This window comes from Eupeodes corollae, chromosome 1 (assembly GCF_945859685.1).
Source record: "Eupeodes corollae chromosome 1, idEupCoro1.1, whole genome shotgun sequence".
Classification (NCBI taxonomy): Eukaryota; Metazoa; Arthropoda; class Insecta; order Diptera; family Syrphidae; genus Eupeodes; species Eupeodes corollae.
In genome coordinates, this window is record NC_079147.1 from 309,212,340 (window position 1) to 309,239,027 (window position 26,688).

At 33.3% G+C, this 26,688-nt stretch overlaps 2 protein-coding genes across 10 annotated transcripts in view; one reads left to right on the forward strand and one right to left on the reverse strand.

Annotated features, from left to right (window-relative positions):
- Nucleotides 1-292: 292 nt before the first annotated feature.
- On the reverse strand, nucleotides 293-13,004 carry LOC129942812 (inner centromere protein A). Of its 3 annotated transcripts, XM_056051886.1 has the most exons (6): nucleotides 12,536-13,004; nucleotides 8,777-9,242; nucleotides 7,318-8,717; nucleotides 3,241-3,906; nucleotides 2,685-3,179; nucleotides 2,281-2,610 (listed from the first exon to the last, which is right to left on the reverse strand). In XM_056051886.1, the coding sequence occupies exons 1-6, from the start codon at nucleotides 12,543-12,545 to the stop codon at nucleotides 2,489-2,491; spliced, it is 3,159 nt and encodes a 1,052-aa protein (XP_055907861.1). In that variant the 5' UTR covers nucleotides 12,546-13,004; the 3' UTR covers nucleotides 2,281-2,488. The 3 variants fall into 3 exon arrangements, with proteins under 3 accessions (XP_055907860.1, XP_055907859.1, XP_055907861.1); XM_056051885.1 differs by lacking the exons at nucleotides 2,281-2,610; nucleotides 2,685-3,179; nucleotides 3,241-3,906 and adding an exon at nucleotides 293-2,247 and having other exon boundaries at nucleotides 8,777-9,239; nucleotides 12,536-12,997; XM_056051884.1 differs by lacking the exons at nucleotides 2,281-2,610; nucleotides 2,685-3,179; nucleotides 3,241-3,906 and adding an exon at nucleotides 293-2,247 and having other exon boundaries at nucleotides 12,536-12,997.
- Nucleotides 13,001-26,688, forward strand: part of LOC129942813 (bestrophin-4) — a 75,515-nt gene continuing 61,827 nt past the window's right edge. For 5 of the 7 annotated variants that reach the window (XM_056051887.1, XM_056051889.1, XM_056051890.1 and 2 more), the window contains exon 1: nucleotides 21,893-22,846. The gene's annotated coding sequence lies outside the window, so the exon portion shown is untranslated. Of the gene's footprint in view, nucleotides 13,160-21,892; nucleotides 22,847-26,688 lie in introns of those variants that run through there. The other 2 variants (XM_056051888.1, XM_056051891.1) reach the window with 2 other exon arrangements.

Below are 26,688 nucleotides of genomic sequence, written 5' to 3' on the forward strand. Positions count from 1 at the left end.
ACATATTGTCGATTTCTTTGTGTTAAATTAAAGAGACGCAATGAGTAGCTTCATTTTCCAAGACAAATGTGAAAAAATACAAATGTTATATACAGTGAATCAGAAATTATAAGTAACAAACAAAAAAATTGCAAATGTTTTGCACAATAGTTTGTAAATAATACTTCCTTTAATGTTTGATATTTGAAACTGCCAGTCTGCAGATAACCCTGCAGAACAGAATACAACAAATTCGGCATACAATAAGAAAACATTAGTTACCATTTCATAACCAACCAAAGTACCATAAATGCATTTTTGAGTTCATACATACATTTATTAGAATTAAAATTGTTTAAAAAAATATCTCACACACCACCCCGACGCACGCGTCGTCTATACAAATGAAACAAACACAAACGAAATTTAAAATAAAAATAATAATTGTGTTTTCACATTTATTTAGTATATTTTCCATTTAGCATTTAACATAGTTTAATGCTGCAATTTAATTCTTTTCAAGATCATCACTAACCTATTTTTAATATACAAAAATAACTAAGATTTATTTAACGGTTATTTTGTTTTCCTATTTACATAATAATTAAAAAATTATAATATTGTAATATTATAAAGCAACGGAAACTTATCCGTTAATTGAGTTTCTTAAGTAAAAAAGAAATAAAAATAAAACAAACATACGTAAACAGTATTGCAATAGAAAACAATAAATAATTATATGCAGAAATTACTTAGCTTATATAAAATTATTATAAATTTTGAAATATTTTGTCGTGCCTGCCTAGATTTAAACTACCTCTGTTCTGCCCAAGATGGTATTGTAATTGTGCGAGAGACTACTACTTTCGATATTGTTTTCAACGTCTTTATCATTTTTGTTTTGTTTGTCTTCGACTGGAAGCAACTGATCCTTATCACAATCATCGCTTTTCAGCGGGTCAGTGTCGTTTTCAGCGTTACTTTGGTCAGCTAATTTTGTGTTTAATGGCAGCTCAGAGTTTTTTTTGTTTGCGCTATCTATTAACATTTCAGTTTCTTCTTCTTCCTCTTCGTTGTTTTCGGCGTCCTCGTCGTTAACTTCTACGCTTGCAACAACTTCTTCTTTATTTTTTGATTCATCGCTGCCTTCACTTTCATTATTCTTTTCATTGTTCTCGACTGATTCCTTTGGGAGTTCTGAATCAATAACATGATTAAGTGGAACTGAATCTTCCTCCTGATCAGGCTGCATTGAATCTTCTTCTAGATCTGGTTGCACTGAATTTCCCTCCTCATCTGGCTGCATTGAATCTTCTCCCTCATCTTGCTGCACTGAATCTTCCTCTTGATCTGGCTGGATTACATCTCCATCTTGGTCTGGCTGCACGGAATTTTCCTTTTGAACAAGTTCTCGTTCACTATTTTGAGACTCTTCCTGATCAATAGGGTCAGCATCTTCGACTTCCATTTCGTCATTTTTACTATCAGCTGTTCTCTTATCATTTTCTTCATTTACATTTAAGGTATCAGCCTCTTCGACAAGCACAACAACCATTTCCTCAGAGTCTTCTTTATCTTGTATTTCCTTCTCCGGATTACTTTTCTCAATATCATTTTCGGATGTTTCTTCTGCTTTCTTATCCCCTTCTTGCTCATTCTTTGTTTCTACTTCCTCTTCTTTCTTCGAAGTTTCATTCTCTGACAACTCGTTTTCATCTGCCTTTAACTTCTCATGTTTAAGTTCCTCAAGCATGGGCTTGGCATATTCATATATATCCTCCACTTTATTAAGCGGAATTTGAACCTCCATTTTCAACTTAACGCAATTCTTTTTAATATTTTCCAAGCGTTCACGCTCTTGTATTTCTTTCTGTTTGACTAATGTTGGATTCGGTTTGTTTGTGGTCTTTTTACGTGGTTTTTTAGGCGCCTGAGGACTTTCGTTTCCGCCCTCGGTTAGCTCGACCTCTAACATACCAGCTAGAAGACTTGCAACCTTTGAGAAATCATATTCCGCTGTTAATTCATCGTCTGCGTTGGTTGTTGTTGTCGGAGTAACAATCGGCGGCGATTGTTCAGACCTCACCTGATTGGTGTGCGTGATCAAGTTGGAGTTACTCGTGATGACAGATTTTGCTGGATGATTTCCCATTGACTTACTTGGCGGCGGAGGGAGATCATCTTCATTATCAGAGTCTAAGTTGATTGTATCGGTTTTCGGTTCGACAATTGTAATTTCATCTTCTTCAGCATCACTAGCTTGTTTTTCTAATGGGAGACAAAATTTAAAACAATCGTTAAAAAGTGTTAATTCATAAGAGTATTAAATCATAAAAGAAGTTTTTGATATCTTATATTTTAAAAGGAAAAAATAACAACTTTGATATGTTTCAAATATATTTGTATTTTGTGTACTCGTATTTTTACAATGTTTGCATTACATCTAGTTTAAGTAAAAACTTTTAAAATAAAAAATAAAATAATTTATATGGTTAAACCAATAATCAGTTCAAGCGTCTTTTTTGAAATTTAAAAAATGTAAAAGTTCTCTGAATGGCTCTACGGATACGGTATTTTTGGTATAACAGGATCTCAGTGATTTCCATTTCAACTTTATATCCTGAACGGTATCTGAAATTTAAAGAAACACAAAATTTTAAAATTAAACAATATGATTAAACAATAAAAAAAAATATATGTCTCACAGTTTGGATCATCTACTTTCTTGGCTACTTCGTCCCAAGTTTTTGGCTGTGGTAAACGCTTCAAAACCAGGTCCGAGGTCGGGTGCCATAAGTTTGGGTAGTTTTCTATGATTCGAATAATTTTAGAAATGAAAGCATGGTCTTGGAATGGATTTTCGTATTTGGAATCGATTGAAGTTTTATTTAATTTTGCTTCTAAAGAATGAGGTTTCGTTTCAATAAAGCTTTTAGATTTCGCTTGCGTTTTTTTATTTGTTTTGCCACCATTCATTTGATTTTTATTGTACTTTTCCATCATTACTTTGTCTTGTTTTGATTCTTTGTTGTTTTCTTCTGCCTGGTGTTTTAAGCGTTTTGTAATTTTTGATTGAAATGTAGATTTTTCCAAGAATTTAAGGTGATGAGCATACTGATATGGTGGAATTCCTCCCTTTTGAAGGCTTTTTTTGTAGCTCTTTTTTATAGTTTTCCAGCGTTCACGGTTGTTGAGGCCATCTAAGAATATAAGATTTTGAGTTAAAACAAATTTTATAAGTGCATTTATATTTTGTCTTACTTGGCATTTTTGTATTGATTTCTTTCCATAATAAGTCCATTGTTTGTACAGAAGTTCTTGATTCCTTGGGGAACCATAGTTCGGGATAGTCTTTAAGAATGTCCATCAATTGGATATCTTCTTCAGTTGTAAATACGCAAGAGCAATTAACACCATTTTCGCTATCAACGTAATTCAGTGTGAAGTCTTCATCTCTTTCGTACGAAGTCAAAAGTCCTGAATTTCCAAATTCGTCTACTTCTTCTCCATTGAGTTCGACCATGGGTGGTGTTAACGGAGAAGTTGGCTTGTCGGATACCCCTTCGGTTAATTCAACTAAAAGGCAATCTTCTATTTCACTTTCGGATTCGAGTTCTATAGTTTGAGGACTATTGCTTTCATCTAATTCGACCAAGAGACATTCCTCATCTTCATCGTTAGCCATTTCATCTTCCCCTGGTGCGACTGGGCAACCATTCTTCTCCGTTCCTATAATCATGCGGTTATGGTTTAGTGGAGTCAATTTTTTTGGGCCTCCGGATCCTTCTGTTTGTGAATCTGTGTTTGTTGAAGAATCTGCTACTGCAGATTTCATAAGATTCATATTCTGTACAATCAAAGAGTGGAAACTCTCCAAGTCAACGTTTGAAAAATCTGTTATCTTTCCAGTTCGAACCATATCCATACCTGAAAACAAAATATACATACATTTATACCAGTATTCTTTTTTTAATTTTGTAGTTTTATGCTTAATTCGAAAGGAACCGGGAAATCATAACTATAGGAAAACGTTTTACTGATAACATCAATTTAGCATAAGGTATCATTCACGTGGACCAAGGAACATCAGCTGCGTAATTCAACATTTAATAGCCAATATCGCGGTTTGATTACAATTAAAAAAAATAACAATAACAATAAAACAAATCAAGTGAACGGTCCATTATGAAAGATACTTTTTGCCTAAATGATGGACCGTATGATCGAATTCAGCATAAAATTCCAATATAATGTACTTACTGAAGGACAGTTTCGGCTTCTTTGGGCTTTTTCTGCTTTTTTTTATTAAAACACTTTTTACTTAACACAATGTACTTCATATCATATTTTAATATTTTCAACAAACGAACGAGGTTCCATGTGAATGATATCCTTATTGCCTGGTGGAGGAACATTCACACGTGAAATTTTGTTACTTTTCTACTTTTAAATACGAAATACATTTTAACTAACTATAAATTGTTCAAAAAAAGGAAATTCGATTTTATGGCCAGTGATATTTGTTTGAAATAATAAGAACTCCAAGTGAGACGTCCTGTTGTGGTGCTCAATTACGTCATATTTCCGAAGTTTTCATTTTTTTTTATTTTATGAAATTTTTGCAGGTAAAGGATTGTAATTAATTTTTATTCAAAGTTCCTGGAGTAAAACAAAATAAACTTGAGTTCTGAATTTATTAATAAGTGTTATAACACGATTTAAAGAAAACTTAGGACTGCCTTTGGTGAAGTATACCTTTTTTTAACTTAAATTAACGTTTTTGAATACCACAACTACAAACTTTGAAATGAAATTCCATCGATTTTCTTTTGCAAAACATTTCTATTAAAATCCTGGAAATTTTATTTGTCCCGGAATTTTTCGTTCTCACCCAATTTTTTCTTCAGTCGTGAATCGCCCAAATTTCTCTCAAACAAAAATTTACATTGCTAAAACATTTTAACATCTGTTTAGACATATTTTAAGATATGTTAAGTGGAGCTACAGGTTTATATTTTCGTGATCAACAGGTCAAAAAATCGGATTATTCGTTACATTGGGCAGGTTCAGACGACATAAGGGATTTGAAAGTAAGGTTTCTAGCATCTGATTGGCCAGCTGTCAAAAAATTGCCTTCCAATTAAGGCAAATTTATTGGAAAGTTGACTGGAAATTTAGCCAAGAAAAATCTCCCTGACTATCAAGTCAACTTATGTTAAAATGACAATTGATCTAGTTTTTTCATTCAACCGAAAGCTGAACTTTATTACTCTATAATTTATTTATTTTCTGCACACCTTCATTTAATGATTTCTGCAAAAAAATTCCTTGTAAATTTGAAAAATTAATAATTATTATTTCCTTACAATACAAAATAGAAATCATGACGGACTTGTAGCTTACCTAAGGAGTGTTCTGTTCACAATAATGATTTTGGTAGTTTTTGTACTATGAACTTGAAGTAGAGGTTTGTGAATTTGAAATCTATGACACTTAAAAAACTAACTATTTGCCTGGTCAAAATTTACGTTCAAAGAATGAAGTCCCTGAACCTGCCCATTGTGATTAATTTAGTCTTGGATGAATGGAATCGATGAAGTCACTCCAGCTCTTAAAATAATAAGCTCCAAAGCAATACATTGCACAAACACGCTGCTTGAGAAAAGTCAAGATAAGCTGTTCGATAGTCAAAATTTAGAAGCTTTTCTATGAAGAACCCTTATGACCACCCGGAATTATTATAGGGTGTCCAGAATTAACGCAAGATTGGAATTTGCCACCATTTGTGCAGTGAAGTGTTGGCAACCCTGAAAAAAAGCAATTTGACGGCGTTTTCTATTTAATTCAAATCTTGCGTTAATTTTGGGACACCCTATATAAGCCTCCTAGGACCGAAACTTTAAAAAAATTACGAAACGTTTGTATGTACCTTGTGATTTGTGGAAATATAGTTTTAAACAATTAAGTTACATTAACTTTACCACCGTTTCGGAATAATAACTTTCATATATTTTACTCAGGTAAGTAGTTCTTTATGGTTGCCAAAACACTAGTAGACAACCAGGTTCGAAATGGTAAACTGATTTTAATGCGTTATTGTTAGTTTTTGAAATGTTGTGTATTGTATTAAATGGATGTTAAGAATTTTAAAAAAAAGTGAATCCCTGTAAAATCCGAGAAAACACATTGTTTTAATTAGTTTACATAATTGGAGGATTACTTTAACATGCTACAAAAAGAGTTAAGTAAAACATTTGTATTTAATTTGTTAAAGTGAAATTCATTTTTTAACAACTTGTGCCTTGTCTCAATTTATGAAGACTAATTTTACCAAAAAAAAGCGATCTACATCTTTCATTTTTAGTCGTAATATTCAAAAACATAGAACAATATTGGGTATAATGCTGATAGGCAGGCGGTTGATTTCTACAGCCTTTGCACATGCCACCAGTGGCAAGCCGCATTTTCCTCTTATGGTAACCTAATATGCTGCGATCAAGCTTAAAATGAGTCGTACAGATTTGTTTTGTCTAGATGCATACTGGAACGGTATAAAGTTTTGTCAAATTTGGGCCAGTTTCCCATTGTAATGGTTTAAAGGCATTTCCATCTTTCATCAGTTTCTTACAGTATCTTGTTACAAATGGGTTCCGTTTACATTATGGGTTTAAAAAAGTTGATTTTATACTTGATTGGTTCAATTTTGTACCTATCCTTTAAGCATAAAACAGTGACCTAGTACTCATCATACTTTAACGTTATGGTGAATGCTAAGAACCGTCAGTTCTCGGCGACAGTACTTTTCGAAATGCGATTTGATTGTTGTGACAAAGATCGATTTTAATGCTGTTTGGCTATCAGTGAATGTGGTGATAACAGCCTATAATACCGTTATCATTGAAGTCAATTATTTTACTAAACTCCTTTTTTTTTTGCATAACACCACTAATAATAACTTATTAAAGATAATCGATGGAATTCATGGATTTGTAGTCGTGATATTCAAAATTGTAACTTTAAATGTACATATTTTGAGTACCCTTTGAGACAGGTGATTCTTATTTCCGTTTCCAGACACGTCAGAAATTGGGCTATAATAAACGTGTTAAACACGAAACCTTGGCATTTGCAAATAACAGCCGCTTACTAAAGCGACGATCCGATCAAGCAATTGTCGTTTTATACATGATTTAGTAAAATGGTATGGTGATTATTTAAGGAATTAAAAAAACAGTAACCTTTTTATGTCACATGTGATTGGAATGTGGTGTTTCAAAAAATAAAAATAATACCCATGCTTTGCCATCACCAAAATTGTAACTAAATTTAAGAACTCACCTGCAGCAAGTTGGCCGTTTTCTAAGCTATTTGCATCATTTGTAAATCCTAGATCTCTCATATCAGCTAAACAATTATCTTGTAGCCCTTTAAATCTTCCTATTGCATATGTGAGCAAGTACGAGAGGTGAATGTAAAGTTCTTTTACATCGGTCATACTCTTAGCTGTTTTATACGCATTCGAATTGGTGAGTGTCTGTAATTTGCCCATCAAATGTTGACAAATTTCCATTGCATTGAAGATCTGACTTTGCAATTGAGTGCGCGATTGACCCAGTGGAGTGTTGGGGAAGAATTGTTTTATGAACGTTGGCATTGGTCGAATATTGGGCAGTTGGCCGGCAGAATTTGTCACCTGGGTTCCATTCAAAATCTGCATTGTTCCATTTTGCATCATATTTGCCACCTGGGGGGTTGAATTACCTTGATAGCGAATAGTGGCGATTTGTTGATTCGGCTGACGTATTGTTATTTGCTGGAATTGAGGCTGCACCGGTGCCGATTGCTGCTGCTGTTGCTGGTGTTGTTGTTGTTGCTGCTGTTGATGTTGTATTTGGAACTGATTAACGAGACCAGTATTTTGTATAGCAATCGAACGAGGAGCTGGCAATTGTGTGCGGATAATATGTCCACCACTAGAGTGAACTATTTGCTGAGTGGGAACACTCGCAATAGGTGAAACATTTGGGCCACTTATATTGTGAATAACTCTTGTCGGAGTGGAATGTTGAGTTGGAGCATTTTGAACTGTTGTTACTTGTTGTGGTCCAGTTCCCTGTCGCTTAACCTGAATTAATTTCCCATTTGGCAATCGGACAGTTTCTTGCTGAGCCGCTGAATTCAAATCAATACGATAACCATTGATTGTGTGGTATACGGGAGTAGTGTAGTCTGATCCTTGGCCTGAAGGCAATCTTGGTCCAACCACTGTTTTCTTAAGAACTTGAGCTGGAGCTAAGGAACGCAAAGGTGCAGGCTGGGCATTTCGAACCAGCAATGGAGGAGTATTAATGCGTTTAGCAGGAGGCTGAATAGACATTATTTTTGGGCTGGAAGTTGAAGGCTGAGAATTTGTGGGTGTCTTGGAATTAGTAGGCACTGTCAAAGTACATTCCGGCTCTAGCATGCTTAAAACGTCTGGAGTGCAAACAACTTCATCATTTCCTTTTGCTTTTTTAGCTTGAGCAGGAGAAGCTCCACCAGAGAGATCTTCTTTTGATAATGATTTTCGGCTTCTCTTTTCTCCTGCCTTCTTTTTCAGACGAGAAAGGGAGATGTCACTGGAGTCCGATGAATCAGTTCCATAACCACTTACTTTTTTGATCTTGCAACATAAGCTTCGGTCTTTAGTCATTTGGACTTTTATTTCTGCATCAGATAAATTAGAATTGAGAATTGCTCTGAAAAAAAAACGTTTTAATATAAAAAAAGCCTGATAAAATGGCATTTTATAACTCACTTTTTCTGCTTATCAATGAACTTTATCAAAGCCCAATGTTGCGCTCTTAACGGCCATAACATTTTTGGAGCGCAATTAAAACAACTCCAATTTTCATTTTGTTCAATATCCGCAACTACTCCCCTTGATAAATTCGAAATAATGCAAGACTTGCAAAATACAAATGGGCAGTTCGAGCAGCAATAGACTTCTCCGCCTTGTCCACACCAACGGCAATATAGTTCGCTGCCATCTTCGCCCTTGCTGAATTCCCCACTGTTATAGAAGTCATGACATTTTTTGCAATGAGTAACTCGCAAAATGGGGTGCATGCGAATGATGCTCTCGTTGGAAGGGGCCGTACCAATATGCATTTTACATATTGTGCAGTGCACCTTACGTTCTCTAACATGGTTGACATTTGGATAGGCCTTAAGATAGAATCTTCGTTCATCTTCGGGGATGCTGGGATCGAAATCAAGGTCTTCTAGAAAAGTTATAACAATTATAAAACCAACAAAACTAAAAAGTGGAAAATATTTTTTTCATTTCTCATTCAAACAAAAAGGGTAGATATTTCTATAGTGTCACAATTTTTTAAGATGGATTTTGTGTGCACTTTCGAGTTTCTTGCCACTTTTCATTTTCCGATTATCTCATGTAGGTGCAACGCTTACTATATTAGAGATGTTATATTCTGTGTCATAAGTTTGTGCAGTAAAGGGCTTAAAGTAAGCTCCTTACAAGGGTGCCTGCTGCACTATCTCAAAGTCCCTTAAATACAAAATTATCCAATGTTTAAAAAAGTTAACGTGGAGGAAATGGTAACGCTGAAAAATGTATATACAAACTAGCTCGGATTTTGTAAGGAAGCTTTCGAGAAGCTTTTACTGAGCTTTTAATGATACTTATCGTTTTCAACAAGGCATTTGTATGATTTAAATTATAAAGGGTATTTTTAGTTATATTAATATTATTTAAGTGTGTTTCAAAATAATTGCAGTGCTCATGACAAAGTTAAATTGTCGCCAAATTTTGCAAATAATTTAAGCCAAAAAAAAAAAATAAACTGTGGAGGCAACAAATTTTCGTAGGTATCCGAGACTTAATTATTTGTGAATCTGAATTCAGGAAATTGCATTTTCAGTATGTAATGATTTTCATATGAATGAAATTCTTGGATTCTTAATTAAGATTATATAGAAAGTATAGATAGCAGTTAGAGTTAGATACAGACGACCTAACATCCCTGTACTGCATACATTTATTGCACAGACTACTTTTTGGTAGTAAATATATAATACTACAATCAGGGGCGTAACCACGACAGTGATGCCACATTAAAATAAAAGGCCTAAGATACTCAAGACATACAGTGTTGGCCAAACACTTGAAATGGCTGGAAATAAATACTCTAACGAAAAAAAGAAAAAATAAAGAAAAGTGGAATGAGTCAAATTAAACTAAATAAAAAGTAAAAAAGCCCTTAGAAAATGGTTTATGTCGTGTTCGCAGAGGCACTAAATCCACGTTACACCAAAGCTACTGTGAAACACGGAGGAGGTAACGTAATGGTATGGAAATGTTTTTCAGGGCATGGACTAGGACCGATTCACCAAATAGATAATGCAATGGATCGTTTTAAGTACCGTTACATTTTGCAAAATATAATGCTGCCAAACGCAGATGATAAGTTGCTTATGAAATGGACTTTTCAAGAAAATCTGGTTGATACGTTACAATGGCCAGCACAGTCCCTGGATCTCACCCCATAGAAAATCTATGGGAAATTGTAGATTGATGAATTGTAACGACTAATTGCAAAAATAAAAATTATCTACATAGGATTAAATTAAATTTGCTTGGGAAACTAACTCAAACAGCATTATATTTAATTGGCTTCATGGTTCGAAGATGTCCTAAAGTGATTAAAAACAAGGGCTTTGCTGCCAAATTAGCATATGTACATATGTATATATGTAGGTATGTATTTTTTAAAAGTTGCTTTTCTGTTGACCAGCCTAATATTGAACTAATTGTGATATATTTAATGAACCATTACAAAATCAACTATCCATTAGAAACTGCAAATACATATTTAAATTTTAAAAACAAAAAGCAATTAAACTTGCTTTTGTTTAGGCCAAAACTGTAAATTGTATATGTATGTAGGTACGTTGAATAAGATATCGTTTTCAAGATATTTTGAATATAGTTTAATTTAAGATATTTTCTGGGTTGAGCTGAAATTTGGTATTTATGTCTAAGGAAATTAATTAGGAAAATGGCATGTAAATTTACATGTTCATGTAAAATTAATGATGTTATTAAAAAAATAGTTATTTTACTTTAATAACGTGTCTAAAGTTTACCGAAAACTGAGGAAGTAAACATAAGAGAAGTATTAATTCGGTGAAGAGGGAAATACTGACTACAGACACCGCACCGACAAATAGGGCAATGGCCTGATTTAAAAGCTTTTTAAAATTTATCTCAGAAATTGTTGCCAAATCAAAACGTTTTAATTGAATTTCAATATGAGTATTTTTGTATTTTAATATTAGGCATGAACATTAAATGAAAAGATCGTTCTTTTGAAATAAAAACTAACCTGTGATTTTTAATTACTGCTTATAATTTATCATCAAATTAAACCAGAGAAAATTGTTAATGGCCCAGAAATAAATTTGTGTACATGAGAGTGTAGACTTTGGGGCGACTTTCCATTACCGCAGCACGAATTTCCTTCTGTTTTTTTTTTGTTTACAGTTAAGTAGGCGTCTCAATAGAACATGTTTTAAATATTAAGGCGAGGAAACAACTTTAAGTCATAGAAAAAAATATTTTCTTTTTCGGACTTTAACCCTACTTGTTTGTATTGCATTTTTTGAGCCTAAAACAAGTTTTTTCTAATTAATACTAACAGCTATGTATGCAACCCCCCTGCTTGGGATCACTATAGGATTTGGGGTGGGTGCGAGTTTGGGTATATGCAAAGTACTTTTTGCATTTGAGCACTAAAATCAAAGAAATCTCCAAAATAAAAAAGCAAGCATGGCAACACTGAACAAAAAACAGGTAAGAAATGTCAAAATCAACCATTTTTGCGTGTTTTGTATGTATGTATGTAAAAAAGTGAACTTTATTTTTAATTAATTAAAAATAGAAATAAATGTTTCCTCGCTCTAAAATTGCGATACTGGAAAGTTGAGTCTAACCTTTTCCAAACGATCTTCAATGATCAACTTGACTATTAAATATCCAAAAGGAAATAATTCACTAAAGAATTAAATAATAAAATCACAAACCAAAATTCTGATTTGGCTTTTTTTACTGTAGACCAATAAGTGAAGTGGTTAAGTGCAGCAGATTTACCGCATTTTTCATTTCGCATTCGCAGACTAAAGTGAATTCTATAATAGACATGATTCGGGAATCAAGTGATCGGAAAGTTGGCATCACCGACCGCATTTACCGCATCAATCACACAACAGAAAAGCTTTTGAGATGCAATGCAGCAAATACACAATCCTAAGTCCAAATTGAAACCCTGCCACATCACGCCATCTACTTGCCAACATACTTAATTAAAAAGTCCCTTACAACATTTGTCGTAGCTGTAGCAGTAGCAGTAGCCGTAGCCGCCGCCATCTCACACTTCGCTTTTTAAGAAACCTAGGTACCTACTCTTTTTTTAATCTTCATTTCCATCACAAATTCTTCTTGTCCCAATCAAAAAAAGAAAATAATTAAACGAATTTATTTAAATTAATAACGTACCTTTATTCATAATGTTTTTACTTCCTTGGACTGTTTAATAAATATATTATCCAAATCAAATTTTATCAAAGGAAAAGTTCAGCACAGCCAAGAAGTATGTAGGTATGTAATGATTTCTGCAAATCAGCACTCATCGACCTCAATTTTGAGACATCAAATCCACACTTTTTACACAAAAAGAAACTTGAAATTAATTAAAATCCCCAATCGATCACATTAGCAACGAAAAAAACATCAAAATAATGTTTTAATTAGTTTTTCTCAAAAGAAAATTCCATTTTTCTTTTCTATCGAATCGAATTTCGATGAAGAACGACGACTGCAACTTTTTTTTTTCTTAATACATACACTACTCGCACTACTTTGTTGCAGTGGGTTTTGCCTCAACCGTGGAGCATATGCCCAGTAAAAAGAGAGAAAAAAGTACTATGGGATACAAAAATGCCGCGCGAAACACAACCGACCTCGTCTCGTGTTCAAATCAGTATGGCGGCGAAAATTCTACAGCTCACATTTGTTGCCTTGGCGTTGTGTGCTGAAAGGAGTAAGATATATTGATGAGAACAGAAGCTTTGCTCTTTTGGCAACAGTGATTCGAAGAAGGAGATGATCTGAAAGTGAGAGGTAAAGATTTTTGTAAAATTTTTCTCGTTACTACTAGCGCCACCAGTTCGTGTTAAGTGAATTATTATTTTATTGTTCTCGAAGAATCTAGATGGCTTGAAAAATTGTTGGGCGTATTGACCTGGCTTTGATATGTCTACCGATTAGTGTTTCGGAATGTTTTTTAAAGTCGAGGACCCTTGGTTACAAATCTTATATTATTTACTAAGGTATCCTTATATGGACGTCACTTTTAATAAGGTACCTCCCTACACATTTTTACCTCTACCTGCCATATCTACATTTTTTAGCTTAAAAATAAATTCAGTAGAGATCTTTGAAAATTTGGGCAGAACACGCCCACTTTTCTACATTTTGTTCCAAAATTTTGTTTGTTTAATTTGGATTTGAACCTAGACAAAATAATTGCAATTAATCGATATTGACATAAACTTGGTATCTATCAATGACAGGAACTGTCAAAATCAGCTGATAAAACATGACAGTTTTCTCTATGGGCCATAGTTATTGTGAAGCCTAGTAATTCCCTCGTCTACAGAATACTTTTTCTTTTGATAAATTGTAAACAGTTTGGATTCGGCATGTTTTTAGAAAATCAATCTAAAATGGATATACCTACCTACCTAACCTAGGAACGTCAGATTTCTACCTTTTAAGCACTGAACAATTGAGTATGAGTACTAGAAACTAATCTTTTACAGAGGTATCAAAATCACCTCTTTTTTACTACCTAATGCGAGTCCATACATAACCTATGTACCTACATACGTACCTACAATTTTTCAACAAAATGCTATCATAATTTAGCTTTGGAAATTCTGAAAACCAAAAAGTAACTGGGTAGCTATTAACTTTATTGAGTGTGCTTGCAGAAGCAGCTTATCATTTTCCCTAACTTCTTATGTATCTATGTAGGTATCTACTTAACCTAGGCATTAAAAACAAATCTACATACGTACCTAGGTATCTATTGCTTATCTGCCAGCTACATATGTACATTTGTGAGATTCCATTTTGCTTTCACTTTTGTACATAGCAAGGTATAATACTTATTAAATCTTACATGGAATTTTATGTAAGTACAGTAGGTATACATAAATATACATATGTACCTATGTACATAGGTAGGTAAATACATATTTGCATATGTACCTACCTAATTATTACATTTAAAGAACTTGATAATGATCAAATAGGTAATGTAGGGAGCTGCACAATTAATCATATTTTCTTGAAGAACAAGATTCATTGACCTTAAAATGCTTAGAAGAGAACTATTAGGTATTATGAGTTCTTTTATTCTTATTCTATTTCATTAACAAAAGCATTTTCTGGCAATAGATATTTACTAAGATGCCTAGAAATACCCGATTAGCTAGATACCTATTACCTAGGTACCTATGCATAACGTACCTAAGTAGTAAGTACTTTTAAATGGGAAATTGAATGTATGTAGATACTAAGGTATATAAGTATCTATATACATTTATACCATAGTTGCGTCTATTTCCCAGAAATATAAGCATACAAAATATGTACCTATGTATGTACACCCGGTCATATAAGTATATAGTTATACCTTTGTATGTAATATATTCCCAGATCGATAGCGGTTCAGTTTCCCCCGTACCTGTTTTGTATGTATCTATACATACCTTCAAAGGCACTCCGCTTGGAAAATAGTTTCAAAAGTCTTTAAGGTAGATATGCACATACATTTTTCAGGGAACCTATCCGCCTTTGTAACCAAGTAAATAGGTGCCTAACCTACTTGAACCTTATCAATTTAAGAAAGTTTCATCAATATCGACTCCTTTCATTTAAAAGCATTTAAATATTGTTGTTTTATGTAAAGGGAATTAAGAAAGTATCTACACATGACCATGTTTTGCAACATGGCCATATTTAATCAATCTACGCTAAACTGTACATCGGTCTACCCCAAATCGTACTTTTTCGTACCAGAAAAAGGTACCTACCTACCTAAATTTTGACTTGATCATAGTAGTGACGATCGTCAAAAAAATTGGGCTAGAAAGTTATAGAGATCACCCCAAGACCTAATAAATATCTATTACTCAAAAATTTTGAAGGAAAAAAATTAAGTTCTGTCAAAAAATAAAATCATGATTGAAAATATTTTTTATTTATGCCGCCATTTCGACTACGCATGTCTCATGCATTGGGATAAAAAAGGAAACACTTAGTGTAAAATCGGTTTTCTCTTTCATTTAGGGCTTGTTGTTGCTTCGTAGAGCAGAGCTGTTTTGTACCAAAGCCAAAAATATTTATAAATTTATCTGTGCTGTGCACGTCATGGAGTCGAGCGGGGGTGCAAGTGCAAGAGGAAAAATGACTAAAGAGCAGAGTACCAGTACCAGTACTAGACTACAGACCAACTGGTTCGTCTTTGTATTCGAATATTTTTGTTTTTAAACGCGTTCATGACAGGCTTGCCAGATTGTTTTTGAAAGCATACTTATAGCAATATATTTTCTTAACTCAAAATGCTCAAATCAAGTAAAAATAAAATACTTTTGTAGCTACCTTTTTTTACAACAAATTTCATAGAAAACTTCAAAAATTAATTAACATACATAATTTAATCAATTGATAGAAAATATTTTGCTAATTAAAATTATCTTTCTTCATACCTATTCAATTGAAAACTGTTAGAATTAAAAGCTTCCTGGTTATTGCAGCATATTTTCTCGAAATTGGGATAAATCATAACCCGCATTAAAAAGCTCTGTCCACTACTGCATTACCTACTTGCCGGAATGGCAATAGAAAACTAGACTTAAGAATTTAAATTAAAGTGACTAAGTTCTAAAAATGGAGTTTGATTTTTTTTTGAACTCGCAGCCAGCGCCTGATATAGGTTCAGGATAAAACTCCTCAAACTAGTTCACAAATATGAATTTATTCTATTGTACTTCATGTTCAGTACCCGTAGCGTGATGGTTAGTGCGTTGGACTGTCATGCAAGGGGACTTGGGTTCAACCCCTGCCTGGTCCACCTATCTTTTTTCACGGGTACTGCCTCTTGCGAGGCATTGAGAAATACTCCAAGAGCAATTCTTGTCATGAAAAGTGCTTTCTCAAATAAGCCTTTCGGACTCGGCATATAAACTGTAGGTCCCTTCCATCTCTGACAACATTACTCGCACACAGGAATGGTTAAGAGTTGTAAGTCACTAGGCCCTGGTCTTCATGGACTGTTCCGCCACCTAATTTATTCATGATTAGAAGACAGCTGGCGTATTTAGAAGTCTGGAAACATTTTTAAGTCTGGACAAATTTTAATTAGACAAACTTTTGAAAATAAGTATCCTATCTAGATCTTAAAATAGATTATTTGGGTTTCCGGTATTTCAATTTTTAAGTAATATAATTGTTTCTGTATCTTTTTGATACATACTTTGTTGAAATCAAGAAAGTATCTCAAACATTAACTTTGTGCAGCTGTTCATAGGAATATATCATGTGTGGTATGGCAAGCCTGGTTCGTGATACAGGTTGGGTTGTTTAGCTTCGTTGTATGTAGATAGAAGATGTAGATATTTATAGGTAGGTATATGAACTACTGGTGGTATCGGATGCATGCATACATATATACATAGATACTTTTGTTGTTGTGTAAGTGCGGTAGATGAAGCACGAGACGCTGGAGTTGGGTGTAGAATTGAATTGTGTGAAAGCAGATTTACGAATACGTATTTAGGTAGGTATATCTACAATCTTAATATAATTCTAGATACTTTTGATGTATGAACGAAACAGATGCAGATGGCGCTGAAACAGAAGCGTATAGATGATTTCTTTTTCATTTTGAATGAAAAATTATGTTATGGAAGAGGGGGTGAAAACAAAGAGTTTGAAACATAAAAAAATCCGGTTTGGGTTGATTTTGCGCCCAATTTAAATGCGCGTTAGCAACAGCTACAGCAGTGCGACGAACTTGTATGAAGCTGTTTGATGATATACCTACCTGAAAAATATTGGATGTTTATGAGGCAAAATAACTAAAATTTTGAGCATTTTGATTTTTAGGTAGGTATTAATGGGAGTTCTTTATTGAGCTCATTTTTATGTCTACAAATATTGAGCTACTAAAGATGGCTAATTTGCTAACTATGGATATGGAAAAAGTTGTCATGCTTAGATCCGGTTTCACAGAAGTGAGTTTGATCTCAAAGGCTCAAACTGGAGTCAACTTATCATACCAAAAAAGAAACTATTTTTAAGTGCATCCTAAATTCGTAAAGGAAACAATCAATTTACTAATGTATTAGTTAATCCACAGAGCATATCAAATTGTTTCAGGAATGAGGTATAGGTATTGTTTAACAGTTTGTACCTATTATAGAGGTACCTACATTGTATGTTCAATGTTCATACACCTATCTAAGTGTTTCTGTACCTGCTTTTTCTAAAGCCTTCCCAGGACTGCAGAATTTGTTAGTTCGGATCTGGTTTTACATATGCAACCTTTAATATTTACGTTGGGATACTACCTATGAATCATCCACATTTTCCAGTACAATCTATTGTCTTATGTCATTTTCGATTGGAAATTTGGAACCCGCGTAAAAACTCTCCGATCGGGTAGTAAGACACCGATTGGAATCATTTTAATGACTCACTTATGATCCGAAAATTGTTAATTTAATTGATGATTTCTTTATATCCATTCACGTTTTTGAAGCAAAATAATGCAGATTAAGACTTGTGTTCTACCATTTTGTGCTGACAGAAGAGAAAGCAAATCTATATTTTTGGCCGTTGACAATTGTTTGGATCTTTCTGTGAATTCATGTTACATTAACTTCAGGATTAATATGCTTCATTTTTAGAAAATTTTCATGAAATATGTAAGTAACATAAAGCGGAAGAAATTGTAACATGCAAGTAATAATTGTTTTCACTTATTTCTAAGGAAAACACTATTATTTGATACCATTTTCGGAAGCAAATCGAGACCAAACCGATAATAACCTGCAAATAAGTGCTTTAGTCCTTCTTTAGTTTTATTCAATGAATGATATTAACAGTTCTATGACTTGTTCTGATTTTGTCCTTGCTTAATTAAACTCCAGTTTATGTTATACACAGACATTTAAAACCCATTTTGGAATGATGGCGTCTAAAAAAGTCTAACAAAAACACGACATATCCTATTTTAAAGCTGTTTTGTTAAAAATAAAATACTGGTGGACTTAATAATCGATCTTGTCTTGATTTCGAAAACGAAAACGTTATTTAATCCAAATGGATCCCTTTCAAATGAATGACGATGATTTCTTTGCCATGTTTGTTATTGAACTTCCAAATATTGATCAAACTTCAAGGAAAGGTTTGCCATTATCTGCAAGGCTACAACAGCGCTAAGATTTTTCGCTTGGAATATTCACCAAAGTATTTAAGTAACATCATGTTTGTAAAATTGTTCTAGAATTGTATAGAATATACCTTAGACCGGTTTGTAGTTACCTTAGGCCTATTGGTAGTTACGTTTTCTTTTTGCAATGAAGTTTGTGTTTTTGTTTAAGTCAATAGTTGCTCCATTTCTCTTAATATGAATAAGCTACCTTAAAATTAATATTTTATAAAAAGTTCATGAGTCTTATTTCGTTACTAGTGCCATTTCCATACGCCTCTGAACCCTTAAACATATCTACCTATATAGACTATATAAAATATTATTTTCTTCCTTGGATTTATAATTAGCATACAAAAAAGTAAAGAAATTAGAGTAGCATTCCACTTAGCACCTGTCACAATTTTTGTTAGCTCACTTCCGTCATACCTTAACTAAACAGAAGCACAAATTTACCTTTGTAAAGAATAAACATATTTCCAATAATTTTAATAACTAAAAAATATCTTAGCAACCCTGCTCTTATAATTACTATTACTACATTTACATACACGTGTTACGTTAATAAAAAAAAAACATAAACAACATTTACCGGCTACAACAATCGCATTTTGACTAATTAAAAGCTTTCACCATTTTAACACTCATCTGATATGCTTACACACCTCGAGATTCGTTTTAATGTTGAAATTCATCCAAAATGAAATCCCCAGAGTAGCATAAAGCTTTTTCGACTTGTTGTAAACTAGTGGATTTCCCCTTATTGTGAACATGTGTTTTCAGGGCTTGTATCTATACGTATCTATGTATGTATATCAAAATAAAAACATTCAGCGTCATGCTCATGAGTTGTTTGTTATGTATGCTGACGTCACTTTACAAAAAAGATACCAAATTTGATTCCGGGTGCTTAAGAGGAAATCTTTTAAGACCAAAAAAGTGGAATGAATGAATAATAATGGCTTTGATATAGTTTTTTTTAAGCTCGTTGGGCATTGTAGTAAAACTTGTTAGTACTATCACTAAAAATTATCTTTCTGTCTGTGTGTCTTTTGTGTTAGCGATAATCTTAAAAATTACTGACCGGATTTATATGAGTTTTTCATCTTTTCATAGACCTGAGGAAGGTGTAAATGTTTTGTGAAAATTGTTTGAAATTTGACGGTAATTGTTAAATGGGTTGGAAAAAATATTAGTGAAGGTAGTTAATTCCTAGTGATACCCGTGGCGTCATCGTTAGTAAGCAGGATTGTCATGCTAGAGGACTAAAGGCCCAACTATAATAGGCATAAGCTGGCATATGCGCGCATAAGTAAACGTGCGAATACAAAGAATCTCAATGCGAGTGAACATAATGGAGTCTGGCTCCGTTTCGTTCAATTTTTCTCAGTTTCGTTAACTTAAGCACACTTAAGCGAGAGCGATCCCAGTCGCTCGCCGCATAAGTGAAATGTGACATGTAGATACGTGAGCAAAATTGCATTATGGCTATGCAGAAATTTCGCAAACCTAAGTGAATTTTCGCTGGGTTTTTGACATAAGCTAGCATATGCGCGCATAAGTAAACGTGCGAATAGATAGATGGACTCTAGCTCCGTTTCGTTCCATTTTTCTCTGTTTCGTTAACTTAAGCAAGAGCGATCCCAGTCGCTCGCCGCATAAGTAAAATATGACATGTAGATATGTGTGCAAAATTGCATACTGGCTATGCAGTAATTTCGCAAACTTAAGTGCATTTTCGTTGGGTTTTTGACATAAGCTTATGTTTGCTTATGCCTATTATAGTTGGGCCTTAAGTTCCATCTCCTAAATTTCTTTTTTTTAACAAATTATCCAAGAATAATTCTTGTCATGAAAAGTGCTTTCTCAAATAAGCCGCTCGAATTCGGTACACAATTTGTAGGTCTCCCCCATTCCTGAAATTTAACACACACGTCCTAGTAAGGCCCTAGTTCTTTGCGGACTGTTGTGGTTCATAATGTATTTATTTTCCTAATATCGTAACATGTTTAAATATCGGTGGGTATTGTTTAATTTTGGGTAAATCTATGCCTAAGATTTTTTTCCGATACATTACATTTATTTGTGATGAAGTCTTAAACAAATATTAAGTAAGCTCCAAGCAGCATCGAAACGCAGATTGAGAACTTTAAACACGCTTCTTCATAAAAACTAAGTTACTAAATGTAAGCAGAGTTAGTAACTCTGTTCGTCTAGTTTGTTATTTATTAACCCTTTGATTTATATTGATAAATTAATATCAATTAAAAGACAAAACATTTGTTAAACAAACGAATACAAGTATAATAGCTGAAAAGTAAGGTTATATTTTCATAAATTTAAAAAGTACTATTCCATATATACAATTGGAGTAAGTTCCGATCCCTTTCTACTTCATATTCATTTTATAAACTCTTAGTTCATTCAACAATTCATCATGCTTTCATCAGTGCTGCCGTATTCCTAATTATAATAAATAGTTACAATTTTCTTTCATGCGTAAATTTAACGATTATTTAATTATTATAATATAAATATAATCAACTTGCAAGTTTCAAGTTATAATTTTGGAGCGACTTTCCATTACCGCAGCACTAATTTCCTTCTGATTTTTTTAACAGTAAGGCAGGTGTCTCAATAGAACATGTTATAAATATTAAGGCGAGAAAACAGCTTTAAGTCATAGAAAAAAATATTTTCTTTTTTGGACTTGACCCCATTCTTTTTTTGTATTTCGTTGTTTTAGCCTGAAACAAGTTTTTTTTGTTGAATTGATGGTACTGCGTACTAACATCTAGCTATGTAAGGGGAGGCATGCTGCCCCCTGCTTGGGTCACTATAGGATTTGGGGTCGATGCGAGTTTGGGTATATGCAAAGTACTTAATGCATTTGAGCACTAAAATAAAAAAAAATCCAACAAAAAAAATAAAATATGGCAGTATTGACCAAAAAACAGGGAAGACATGTCAAAATCAACCATTTTTACTTGTTTTATATGTGAACAAATTAATTTAAAATAGAAATAAAGGTTTCCTCGCTCTGAAATTGCTATAGTTACTATTTATTTGCACATATCTATCAAATAAAAAAAACGCTAGTCGAAATTCGTGCTGTGATAATCGAAAGCTGAGCCATGATTTTGATGGGTTATCTGTTTAGAAAAAAAAATATATCAAAAAGAAAGAACAGTCAAGCTCCAAATAAAAATTTAACACTTTGTTTTCACTTCGAACAGAGTGGCAATACTGGTTCTAATTTGCAGTTTTTTGTGACTGTCTGTTCATTTTCAATTCATTTGGGGATGTTGTCGACTTCAGAAATTCACTCCACAACCACTATTCAATTCACTATATTCAGTTCAGTTGTGGTGTGTCCGTCTAGTCTGTTGTGTATTGTGTTTTGCTCGGCTAACGGTTTGTCGCTGTCATTGTTGGTTGTTTTGCATTTTTTTGTAATTGATAGGATTTCAGATCCGGCTATGTGATGTGTAAATCCCATAAGAAAAAAGAATAATAGATTTTGTGATTTCTTTGTTAAGTTAAAGAGTTCTTTGACACCGTCCGCGTTTTTAGAAATTATTGGTAGCTTAGCTACAAAATCAAAATGTTAAAACAAAGCAGAAACAAATAAGTCTAAAATAGCGTTAACTCCTCACATGTGCTTGTACTTATACTTACAGTTTTAATGTAAAATTAATTGTTTGTAATTGTAGCTAAAATATATGATATTTGTTTTTGAAAATAAAAAGTTTTTTAATCATCGAATCGATTATACAATTTAAAATACCGTCTATGGTATGCTATTAAATATTAAAACTTAGCAAAGTTTTGAGGGAACCTATTGGCATGTGCTTGGTTCTTGGGTGGAATAACAAACACAAAACTAGTGCATATAAAAAATCATGATAATTATGTAGGAAGAAGTGAAAATGTGAAAATAAAGAAAACAAAACAAAACAAATAATCGCGTACCTATGAGCAAAGACATTTTATGAGTGTCGTCCGTTCGTTCGTTGAATGACCCCTTGAACTGAAGTGATTTATCAACCTTTTTATAGAAAAAATTTAATTAGTTATAAAAACATAAAATAACCACGACGCGTGGTCGTCGGTTTGAATTATTGTCAACGGTGATTTCAAAACCCGGAAGTAGCAAGGTCATTGTATACTCTGCTGACTGCTGATTCTCTCATTTATTGTGGGAATCTATTAGGCGTAACTTAAACTATAGTGACTCAATGGAGTGATCAAAAAATAGAATACCTACATCATTCAAGAATTCCAAGTAAGGCTGCGGATCTTAAATGGTAAGCACATAATAACCAATAGCCAAAAGGCATGTTAGTTAATTACATATGTAGTTGACAAATATTTTGTGCTCATATTGTTTGTTTAAAAAATGGCTCAATTATTATGGGTAGGTATGTTTACAAACATTTAATGAACTATCGTTGACCCATGAGCTAAGCTTTTACTATCATAATTGTCTTGCACAACTTGTATGATAATGCAAAATGATGACGATGCAAAGGGAACCTAAATGTGTTCTCCGGCTTGGGGTAAGGGCACAGACAGTTTTGGTGGACTGTTCATCGTTTAACCTTTCCAAAAAAAAAGACAACATTAATAATATGACTCATGTGAAAGCAGTGCTTCGAGTAAATACAAAATAATGTAATGTAGGTTAAAGTACATAGTATTCGGTGATAATTTCAGTTAATAAGCCGTACACCCTTCAATTTTGTTTTTAGATCTGTTTTTTTTTTTTCTAAATTATCATTGTTACAAAATGTTGAAATCTGTCAGAAACCTTGGCCGTTCAATCTCATGTTAGATCGGCTTTCCTGAATATTTAAACTGAACGAATTGGATAGCTTAGTTGATATAAATACATGCATACCTTTTAAAATTTGCAAAAAACTTCTCTATCGCCAATTCTAAATTAAATGTTTTTTCAAATATAATTTTCTACTTAAAAATATAAATATTAAAAATCAATTTTATGAATTTGTTGGATCAGCTGTTCTGGCAGATAGCAACATATACCTACCTACCAGAAAGTGTTGGATACCTTTGAATATCTTTTTTGATAGTCCAACTGTTTTAGATTAGCTTTTCTCTAAAAAAACACTTACAAAAAGGTATCCGGATAACCTATTTATGGAAAATTGAACGCAGTCATTTAGAAACGACAATTGTTAGAAACTAGCAATACAAAAAAATCAAAAATTGTTTTTATAACTTCAAATTGATAAATAATACCTGTTTATTGTAGGTATTATGTTAATTGTTTCATCCGGTTGGGATGACGTATTGCTTTTAAGTTCATTGAGCTCAATACTTCCAATTTATCTCCTTGAGCCAAGTTGTGAACTGTCACAAATCGTAACTCTTTGACACTTCAACAATGAGTTCAGGGACAATGTGATGATGTCATATTGCTGCGATTTATAACAATCTTGAACTTCATTAACGAAATTATAAAATACAAAAATAAATTAGGTGGCTTAATAGGCCGTTGAGAAGCAGGGCCTAGTGACTTACAGCTCTTAACCATTTCTGTGTGCTAGTAATGTTGTCAGGAGTGGAGGGGACCTATACTTTAAAGGCGAATACGTACTTAATGTCAGAGATTAGGTGTCAGTACTCAGTTATAGCTATGATTTGGCGTTTTACTTTTTTAGTTCAGAGCTGAGCAGTGAGCACTCTGAGCAGACTCTGAGCGAACAGAGTAGAGTAGAGTTCTGAGCAGAGTATGTTCAGAGTTCTCTGATTTAATTATAAAACAACTTGAGCACTAAACTGTCATGATTTCAAATGTCGTCTTTTTGAAGTCGTTCAAAATTATCTTTAATTAAATAAAAGAGTCATAGTTTTGGTCCATTTGACGTCTGAAATAAATTTAATTCATAAAAATGCTATATGCAATTAGTTTTTTCTAAATTATCTTTCCTTCTGCACTAGAGCGACCAGCCTCTTCCGCCATTTTTATTGCTTGACGATGGTTTTTTCAATTTCCCGGCTTTCAAATATCAAATTTTGGTGTTCAGCATCTACTCCGTTAATCAGCGTTGCCACTTGAAGAAGAGAAGAGCGCAGTAGATTATTAGAGAAAAAGCAGTGGATTGAATCTTTCCGCAGTAGATTTTCATCGAGCACAAAATATACAAATAATTAATTAATTATTTATGTGTGTACGTATTTTTAAACTGCTAGGTATTAAAACCTTTAATATATTGAAATACTTACTAAATATTTAAACGTTATTTTTACAGACTATCTATCAGTGAAAGTTAAATTTTTGGAAATACTATAAAATTTACTGACATTATTTTTTTACATTTGCAAGAGTGTTTGTTGTTTTGTTATTTAGTTTTAACTTGGCTTAAAATATAAAACATAAGCCCCGCGCAGAAATTGGTGTAGGAAAAGAGGATATATTGATGGCATTGCATCATCGATAACTTATGTACTCGTAGCAGCTATGTATTTCAGCAGTTTAAGTTCTGTATTTTGTTTATTTGGTTAAAAATGTCTACATAAAAATGTAAAATATTCCTTTTTATTTTATCAGATCCTAGTTCAGGTAATTAACTTTATTTATTCTTGAAATTCTTATCTAAAATACGAATTGAAAGTTTTATAAATTCGTTATGAAGATCCATGTAGAGAAAAATGTGTTGTTCAAGAAGATATACACTGATTGGAATAGATATTTAATATTTTTGCTGACCCGCGCGAACTCTGTGCCGTCTTAGTTTATTTGTTTGTTTAATTATCAGGCGCAAAAACAAACAACGCAAATGATCTTCCGACCTGTGAACATGCCACATATAATTGACCATGGGAAAAACATGGACATTCTAGATTCAAACCCCAAACTTTTAAGGATGGGCCTTGTAATTTGTTGATGGTCTGACAAATGCAAGACGGATCGAAAATTTAAGTCTTTTAAATTCAAACGGCATGTCGGTTGGGATCTTCGGGATCCTCGGAATGAGAATTTCCTCATAATTGAATTTTCCTTTCAGTTTCGTCACGTAAATTACATTGTTTATCAATTTTCTAACCAACAGACAAGTACCGATGCACAGTTTTGGTTGGTTTATGTTTCGAAGCATGAGTACTACAGAGCCAACCTTTAGGAGTAAATTGTTAATTGCCAGGTACATCCAAGGAGCTTAAAAATTCAATTGGATAGTTTGTGGCTTCATCTTCATATGTGACGCAATCAATAGATTTAAATGAATGCATTGTTCCAATGATCTTATTTCTAATTATGTAGTTCAGTTCATCTAAATCTTTATTCTTAGCAGGTAAGATTGCTTGCTCAAAAAAAATGTTTTTTAATACATTGCTGATAAGTTTGACTTTTGATGAGACAAAATTACAGAAATTATTTGGAAATAATATCAATCCGCTCGATTGATCGATTGGTACTTGACCACTACCGATAGTCAGGAATTGCTCAAAGAAATATTCAGCAGATGTATCATTAAGCAATGTTTGTTGTCAGATGCAGTTTAATACGTCCATACCATACGCCCATTAAATAGCTGTTTTTTTTATTCCAAGTCTGATTATTTTTTGTTATACCACGTTTTATGATGACTGACGTTTAATGTCAAGTCAAACGGGAACGCTGTTGAACGGGATAAGCAGTATCCTATGTCCTGGCTCTAAGCTACCTGCCCAACAATTTCCAGCCATATCGGTACAGCCGTTCTTGAGTTATAAATAGTGTAACTAACACGATATCTTTTATATATACCTATAGATTCTTATAAAATGAGAAATTGTCAGTGTCCCACAACAAATATACAAATTTTAATAAGGTTCCTGAATCCTGTAGTTTCGTAGAAAACGGGAACACTTTAGAAACAGGGACAGATATATGTTTCATGAATGAAAACGTCCAACTAATTTTATATATCATATCAAGTTCACAATGAATTAACTTCGTTCGGACGGTTTTAACAGCATCGCATTTATTCGTCTCTAAAAATTTAATTTTCTATTTTCTGGACGGAAATTCATTTTCTTGAACTGCTGATAATTATACGCTCAAAAGTGAAACGAACCGTTCCACTGATTCGTGTTCCAATTTCAATTACAGATTTCTTTCAGTGAAGATTTGAGGGTCGATTTC